This window comes from Mytilus californianus, unplaced genomic scaffold, assembly GCF_021869535.1.
Source record: "Mytilus californianus isolate M0D057914Y unplaced genomic scaffold, xbMytCali1.0.p SCAF_9, whole genome shotgun sequence".
NCBI lineage: Eukaryota > Metazoa > Mollusca > Bivalvia > Mytilida > Mytilidae > Mytilus > Mytilus californianus.
The window spans coordinates 71,559,828-71,568,959 of record NW_026262745.1 but is presented as its reverse complement, the minus strand read 5'-3'; the positions used below and the strand labels follow the sequence as shown (position 1 = coordinate 71,568,959).

Below are 9,132 nucleotides of genomic sequence, written 5' to 3'. Positions count from 1 at the left end.
GATGCTGCATTGTTTTTTTTCTGTTGTAGTATTGCTCCTCTGTCTGAGAGAACCGTTGATTACACTGAAAAAAGATAGACGACATTTTTTGGTGCCACTAATGATTAAGATGACGACTTATGAATACACGAATACCACTGACGGTACAGTGGGGTCAATTCATTAATTATTTGATTTGATTTTTGGTGTTTTAACGCCATTTTTAAGCACCGCTTTTGGACTATTTCGTAGCGTCCAGTTTTTATTGGTGGAGGAAGCCGGAGTGCCCGGAGAAAACCACCGACCTTCAATAGGAAAACTGACAATCCTAGTCAATTAAGATTGGAGTCGAGTGCACCCGCACGAGCGGGGTTCGAACTCACAACCTCAGTGTTGACTGACTAGTGATTACAGTAGTAACTACTTAGACCACTCGGCCACCGAGGCCCCAATTCATTAATGTCATTGAGAGGCCAACTCATTAATGCGTTGCAGCCCTGATCCTTCATTTTGGTAGCGTTTCGTGTACCACATTTTGACATATTATCACTTTCAATGCCTTAGTCACCTCCTCACTGCCCCCCCATTAGATCGAACCACGAATGATTTTCTTTTAGTTATAAAGAGATGTGGTATGATTGCCAATGAGACAACAATTTAAAATGGATACCAAATGACCCGGATGTAAACGCATATAGATCACCATACATCACCATACGGCATTATTTATGCTGAAACAATAAATATAAAACAAGTATGGCATAAACAAAGACAACCACTGAAATAATACAGGTTGCTTACTTAAAGAGCACCTGTATATAGGATTTTAACTGTCAGAGAACCGCATATATTTCAATTATTATTTTGGATTGCATGCGCAACATTGTGGAATATGAATAAGACAATTGAGTGTGGCCGCTGGAAAAAGTTTATCGTCTCTACTGCGACACATGTCACAGAATGACCTATATTGATGGTAATTAGATTGCAGCATCATGTGTTTGTACAAATCTTTATTCAAATTACAAAATCCTCAATTGATCACCTGATTTATTCAAGTATTTTAAGTTATAGGACAACTATTTTGGCAAATATGATCATTGTTATCATGACTTTGTCTCATTTTATTGTTCTGTAAATAAAGTTAAATTTTCGTGAATAAGTCCAGTATCATATATATGTACTGTATGAATCTAAGTTCAATTTTGCTGGGTGTATATAATAATAAGCCTTCCCTTTGACTAGGTTTATCTAACCATGACTTCATTCTCAAGGCTCATTAGTCAAATGTAATTGTTCGCGATAAGTCTTGTTCGTTATATACTAAAAGAAAATAGGTAAACAATTCCTGGGTAAATAGGATTTAAGGTCTGCATTTCCGTATCAGCTTTCGTTGACCTTAATCTCATTTTTTTGTTCATTTGTTAAAAAAGAGAGGCAAAAGATACCAGAGGGACATTCAAACTCATAAATCGAAAATAAACTGACAACGCCATGGCTAAAAAAGAAAAAGACAAACAATAGTACACAAAACACAACATAGAAAACTAAAGACTAAGCAACACGAACCCCACCAAAAACTGTGGGTGATCTCAGGTGCTCCAGAAGGGTAAGCAGATCCTGCTCCTGTTAACTTAGGTTTTTACACTCCTGTCCATTTCTCAGATGTTATGTAAACAAATAAGAAATCTTGTATGATTGCCAATTAGACTTGTACAGTAATTCAGAAATTGTTGAGTCCATTTATTATTGTGATTCTTGAACTATAGACACTGATAAATTATTTCAATTTCAAGAAATACAGCATACTCCTCTCACCTTGGACAGTGGTGATACAGTACAACATAACGTCACAGGAACAAACTTACAAATCAGTTGAAAAAGGATAGACTTATCAGATCGACGCAAAGTACACAAAAAAAAAAACAAAAACAAAAAAACACATTACCCATTTACTGAAAGCAAATTCAGGGAAAATTGCAACTACAAACTAAATGTCTATCTAAAGGGTTTTTTTTCTTGGATCAATTTTTTTAGAAAATGTTTGGTTACTGTTATACCTGTAGTAGGGTTTTTATTTTAAAGACTTTTGTAATAAAATTAGATCATAATCAGAAGGCAAGCGTGATGCTTCAATGTGTGCTCTCTTATGTGAAATTTATTGACTTAATTACATGCATATACCTTCAAGCAAATGATGATGATAAAAGTACCATTAAAAGCCAGTTATGAGGAACGTCATGGTCTTGTTGGCAGGTATAATTTGGTTAGGAAGTTCTCAGGAAGTCTTTTGTTCATAATTGTTTATAGAGCACACAATGTTAAACCTTACATACAATACAATTTGCATCATGGATGGTGATTTGTCAGTGAAAATGTTGATAGTTCACTATGAAATATCACTCTGCATATTCTATTAGTATTTCATGGCAGGGTAATAAATTTGGAAAAAAATACCAGTGTCAATTTATTATTAAAATCAATAACTTTGTACACCAGACAAGCGTTTCGTCTACATGCAACTCATCAACGACTCTCAGATTGCAACATTCGGAATATGTAGTTCCTCAAAATCACCAGAATTTGAAAGTGAATCTATCAACATCAGCATAAGTAATTTTTAACTTGAACCCTTATTGTGCATGGTATTTTCCATAATAGGCTTTGAAAAACTAAAATTTCAATCCTCTACTGCTGGTAATACTGAACGTGTGATCAGCACCTCAAAAGTTACTTTATGTCATCTATAGCTGTATAAATGCAGTAGTTCTCAAGACCTACAAATTTGCCATAAAGTTTCAAATGTTAAAGCAATTACCCCAATTGATTTACTTCAATCATCTGAAAATAAACCCCATTAGAAATAAACAAATACACAGAAACATAAACTTTATTCTTTCAAAAACATTCATTACTCAATAAATAATTCATTAAATAAAAATTTACAGCTAGAACAATATGTAGAGAGCTTTGAATGAATGCTATCTTACAGGTATTTCGATAATTAAGATTTTTATTTTCTTTGGTTTTCCTAGTGAAGAATATTATCAGAAGGATTATGCTTGTCTAAGAAATACCATATTCGAGAAAAAATGTGAGACTTTTCTAAATTTAGTCGTCAAAAGTCATTTGTTAATGTCTCTTCAGTAAAAGGTAAAAAAAACACGTTTTTTATCAAAGGTCCAAGGCCATTTGAAGTTTTGTAAGGACCATTCAATTACTTTAAACAATGTTTTTGTAAATTCCCCAATGAATGGGAGAAATTTTACTTCGTACAGTAATTAATTTATTATTATTACTGAAATTTGTGGAATATATCCAATTAAAGATTATTGATCAGGAATTACTAGTATGGATGGATTCATGCTTTATTCCCACAATGTAAGTATATATATACAACATTGCTGTGACACATTTTAGAATGTCAAATTGAAATTTACGAGGAAAATAAAAACCAATTATATGCATTCAATTCTTAAATTACTTAATCCATAAATAAATAATCATAACAGAAACTTACACACATAGTCATAAACAATCCCATTCTGATGTATACAGTACATGCACAGAGAAGGAAAGAAGTTCCTGTGAATGTAGGAGTGTCCAGTAATTGTGATTTTTTTTTTGGGTAGAGAATTCTAAAACTCATAATACTATTAACTTTTAAAACACTAGAATCATTGACATCTGTTCTGTAAATATGTGTATAATTTTTGTTATTTCACTTTTTATAGTAAACTTGTTTTCTTTTTACCTGTTTTTGTCCTAAACACTGATTTTCCTTAAAGATCAATTTTGTGCACAGAAAAAGATGTCAAAATCTTGAAGAAAAAAATCCACTGACAAAAACGTACCATTTAACAGAGTAAACAAGATATTATTTAGAAATAAACTAAAATCAGTGATACATGATACACTGAAGCATGATAAGTAATCTATTGGTACATACTACATTACAACATTGTCAAGGAAAGTTATTTATCATTGCAAATACATCATCATTCTGTTAGAGGTAATATCAAAATTATAAATATATACATGTACAATAAATATTGAAAGACATCACACAAAAGCACCGTAAAATCTCATTCTTGTGTAGATTCATATAATGTCAATTGCTTTTCGTTAGTTGAAAAACAATTCTGTAAATTGAGAATTTTTGGCTGATCTTTGCTTACATATTATTGCAATTGTTGAATAATGGACAAAATATGATAATTGTAATTTTAGAAATACTGCATACAGATAATAGATATAAGAAGATGTGGTATGAATGCCAATGAGACCTCTCTCCATCCAAGTCACAATGTTTAAAAGTAAACAATTATAGGTGAAAGTACAGCCTTCGACACGGAGCCTTGGCTCACACCAAACAGCAAGCTACAAAGGGCCAAATGCATTTTAGTTTACAGTGTTAGCAAGTTATACCTGCACCATTCAAGTGTATATTTTTTCACAAAATTTAAGTTTGCTTGTTTTAGAGTTGAGTCTGTAAAATTTTCATTAGCTATATTGACAGAAACTCATCAGACAGGTTTTTCAGTCATTCTTTTAATATTTATTCCATGATTGACCACACAAATGACAATAATTGCAATTTTAGATAGTAAACAATGGTAAAACTGATTTGACCATCCACCTTGCAAACATACATCCACAATTGTTTTGTTCTGGATAAATATTCAGATAAATAAGATGGGAATTTGTTTACCTTTAATTGTTTCTACCATTGAAATGAAAAGAAGGAGATGAGGGGTATACTGTGGATTCATTAATTTTCATGTGTACCAATTTATGTGGATTCAGGAAAACTTGCAATTCTGTGGATAATTGATTTCATTGTTTTGCAAAAGTCCTCCTTTTCTGTATTCTTTAATTTGCTAAGGCATTTTTCTCTATTCTGTATATTTTGGCCCATTTTTTTCTTTTTCTTTATATTTCAGCACCTCATTATTCTGTATTCCTTTTATTTTTCACCCATTATTCTCTATTCTGTAAACTCCCATCCACACCCTTATACAAGCTTATAGAAAATTTGTAATTCGTTAAACATTTAAATTCGTGGTTCACCTGTTTCTGCAAAATCCATGAAATTTGGTATCCCATGAATAATAGTGAATCCACAGTACATTAATCAGACAGCAACCCAATGACACAAACAAAGAAGACAAATAAATATTAAAAACTTAATAAACCATAGACTGTAGAAACCTTACCAAATTCCATTACTTTGAAATTCCTATAACAAACAAATTACTGTAACAATAAACTATAAGCAAATATTGCTAACACAGCCACAGTAAGAGACATTATTAAAAGTTTTTTGTGTTGCTGTATAAAAGTTAATTTCTCTTCTTCCTCTTCATCATACTTCTTTCTTCTTTTTCTTCCTTTTCCCATCCTCTTCTCAAATTCTTCAACTTTGGCTTGTTGCTGTTTAATTTCTTCTTCGTTGAGTAATCTCTTTTTTTCTTCTTCTTCCTGTAAAACAAAAATAAAATAACTTTACATCAAGGATCTGGAAATTTTTTCACACAATTTCGGTCATTTTGAGATAACTTAAAAGTTGGTGCCCTTTTAAAAAAAAATTGTCAAAATCACACTAGTCATATTTGCCAGTCATGTCCTAAGCTGAAAGCTATATGTCCTAAATTAAAAATTTTGATTTAGGACAAATTATATTTTTTTACAAAAACAATTATGGTCATTTCATTGAGATCAGATTTCTAAATTGGCATTTTGCAATTTTTGATGTTTTATAATCCCTTTCCTGTAATAAAACTGCCACTCCAGTATAGTTTGATAATCCTTAGGGTCCTCCTTATAAACTATATTATGCCTCCAGGACATATAGGCTAATGATCATTAATCACTTTCTTTCTGTGTTTTTAATTCCCAACTGACAAAGCTCAGAACTAATATCATAAAGAAATTAAAATTCTTTGACAACTGTTATTAATTTTTTAATTACTTTTCAGCAAAGACAATCAACAATTCTGATTTAAAAATTAAAAGTAATTTTTCACAAGTAACACATGTGCTTTATTTACTAGGTAAACACATGCATCAAATTGTCTTCAGAAGATTATTCAAGATGGGACAGTAAATTGTAAAATGTAAAATGATTTCATGCTTAATTAAACGAGTTCAACTAACATCTATCATATTCAATGTATTCATACCCTTTCAAAGGTAATGAAATTAAAAACCTGGTGATTTTCTGTCAATTTGATAAACACAGTTTTACATCTAAGACCATTTGCATCAAAATGATGTTGAATAAAAATTGAACTTATCTCCTGCACCACTTAGAAAACACCATATTTTCAAATTAAACTGTCACATCAATTATATTATGTTAGTTCACAGATACCACATGGTTTCTTTCTCAATTTAAAGGTGACAATTGTTGCAGGAAGGGATAAAAATGAAATACACAATACCAATCAAGAAATGTATCTTTATATGTGATTTTGATTTTTTTTTTAAATTTGATTTTTTCAATAAATTGCAAGATTAGAATATTTTTAAAAACCATATTTAAAATTGTTAAGGTTTTCAAATAAATCTTGGAAAGTCAGGATAAACAACTTCAAAGAATATTTCCAAAGTAAAAATTAAACACAAAAAAATAAAAAGAGGGGAGGGGGGGGGGTTCCCTACATATGCCTGTGCATTTTCCTAAAACTTTTAAAGTTTAACAATTTTGTGTTTTAAACATCTGTTTGTCAAGTCATATTATCAGTCGCCTTATCAGTATGATATGACAGATTTATAGCCCTTTTTAACCATTTTATAATTGAGAGAAGATATGAAATTTTCACTTTCTTGTGCATGGATGTAGGACTGAACAAAACGAATACCAGAAATGAATCTGGAATAACTGGTACTTTAGTATTGTCGCAAAACTTCGGGTTTTAATTTCGTCCTCAAAATCCTAAATGGAAAGAAACGGTAGCGATGTCTGAGAAATTAAACATTTTGAGTCAATAAAATCTTTACAATTTTAAACTGTTGCCTTCTCTAAATTGTTCTTGAACGTTTAAAGTAAAATGGTAAGAAAATTCACGAGTTAAATGCAATGAAACAGTCGATACAAGTTTGTTGATGCAATGAATCTGGTACACTGTGATATTGACTATTTGAAATATAGTCACCAATTTGTTAAGACATCTCAAAATGAAATTGTGTGAAAAATTTCAGGATCCTTGCACTAGTCTCATAACATCAATGAACTTGTAGAATGAATAAACGGCTGCGCCACAAGAGCATGATACGCTCGTCGTCTTGTGAAAAAGAAACATAATAAATGTTTCTGGAATAACACGGGGGTTGTACAGGAAGTCGTGCTAAGTATATCCTGACTCATTCCTTATTCCTGCTCAATAGGAAGTTTATATAAGAGACAGAAAAAAATTGCTCACAACATGTTTTATATGATACCAAATTGAAGCAATAATTCTGATTAAGGGAGCAAAGATTTTAGCAACGAATATTTTGCATGACGTCAATACATTAATTGAAAATTTCCACAAAACAGAAAGTTGATAAAAGAGAGAAGCAAAAATTGTTACAACATGTTTCAGTGTTTATGGTATAATGTTTCTCTAAAATAAATTCCCCATATTGGTTCTTTCTAAAGACTACCTTTTTTTTACCAAAAAGCTCAATAAAAATTCAATATCTCAAAAATAAAAAAAAGAATCATCACGAAAAAGTAAACAGATCTTCAGATTAATATAACTAACAAGTGTGTGAAGTTTTATGCAATAATCATAAATAGTTTCTGAGATAGTGCGCGACATGTGAAAACCCCCCTTTTTTTACAAAAAACTCAATAACTCGAAAATAAAATTTTGAATCATCACCAAAAAGTATACAGATCTTTAGATTAATATAACTAAGAAGCGTGTAAAGTTTTAAGCAATAATTATAGATTGTATTTGAGATACGGCACGACATGTGAAAATAAACAGCTGCCCAATGAGCGCATGATAGGCCCATCGTCTTGTGTGTGTGAATTTTTATGCAATAAGCATAAATAGTTTCTGATATACGGCGTGACATGCGAAAACCCCCCCTTTTTTTTATACAAAAAACTCAATATCTCTAAAATAAATTTTGAATCAAAACCAAAAAGTATACAGATCTTTAGATTAATATAACTAAGAAGTGTGTAAAATTTTAAGCAATAATCATAAATCGTTTTTGAGATACGGCGCGACATGTGAAAAACCCCTCCCCCTTTTTTTACAAAATACTCAATAACTCAAAAATAAAATTTTGAATCATCAAAAAAAAGTATACAGATCTTAAGGTTAATATAACTAAGAAGTGTGTAAAGTTTTAAGCAATAATCATAAACTATTTTTGAGATACGGCGCGACATGTGAAAAACCCCTCCCCCTTTTTTAACAAAATACTCAATATCTCTAAAATAAAATTTTGAATCATCACCAAAAAGTATACAGATCTTAAGATTAATATAACTAAGAAGTGTGTAAAGTTTTAAGCAATAATCATAAATTGTTTTTGAGATACGGCACGACATGTGAAAAAAAACACACACCTGTTTTAGTTACTAAGTCCCGTAACTCAAAAAGTTTTAATCTTATTTTCACCAAAAAGTATACAGATCGTTTGACCATCATAAGAAACAACTATGTTAAGTTTCACGAAATTTGGATAAGTCATTCTCAAGTTACAGTGCGACATGTTTACGCCGGACAGACAGACGGACAGACAGACGGAGGGACACCGGACATTTGTATACCATAATACACCCCGTCAAAAATTGATGGGTGTATAAAAACACACCCCTGTTTTAGTTCCAAAGTCCCGTTACTCAAAAAGTTTTAATCTTATTTTCACCAATAAGTAAACAGATCTTTTGACCATCATAAGGAAAAACTATCTTAAGTTTCATGAAATTTGGATAAGTTGTTCTGAAGTTACGGTGCGACATGTTTACTCCAGACAGACGGACGCCGGACATTTGTATACCATAATACGTCCCGTCAAAATTTTGACAGGCGTATAAAAATGTGTGCACTCTATATCACGTAAACAAAATGGCATTTACACGAAGACCATAAAAGCAAATGCTTTTAAAAATTAACCATATCAGCCACAATGACATACAGCCATTTGAAA

At 31.4% G+C, this 9,132-nt stretch overlaps 1 protein-coding gene across 1 annotated transcript in view; it reads right to left on the bottom strand.

Annotated features, from left to right (window-relative positions):
- Positions 1-2,853: 2,853 nt before the first annotated feature.
- Positions 2,854-9,132, bottom strand: part of LOC127715442 (NF-X1-type zinc finger protein NFXL1-like) — a 45,526-nt gene continuing 39,247 nt past the window's right edge. The window contains exon 19 of the mRNA XM_052221480.1: positions 2,854-5,460. Coding sequence (XP_052077440.1) covers positions 5,233-5,460 — 228 coding nt within the window. The 3' untranslated portion in view covers positions 2,854-5,232. The remainder of the gene's footprint in view (positions 5,461-9,132) is intronic.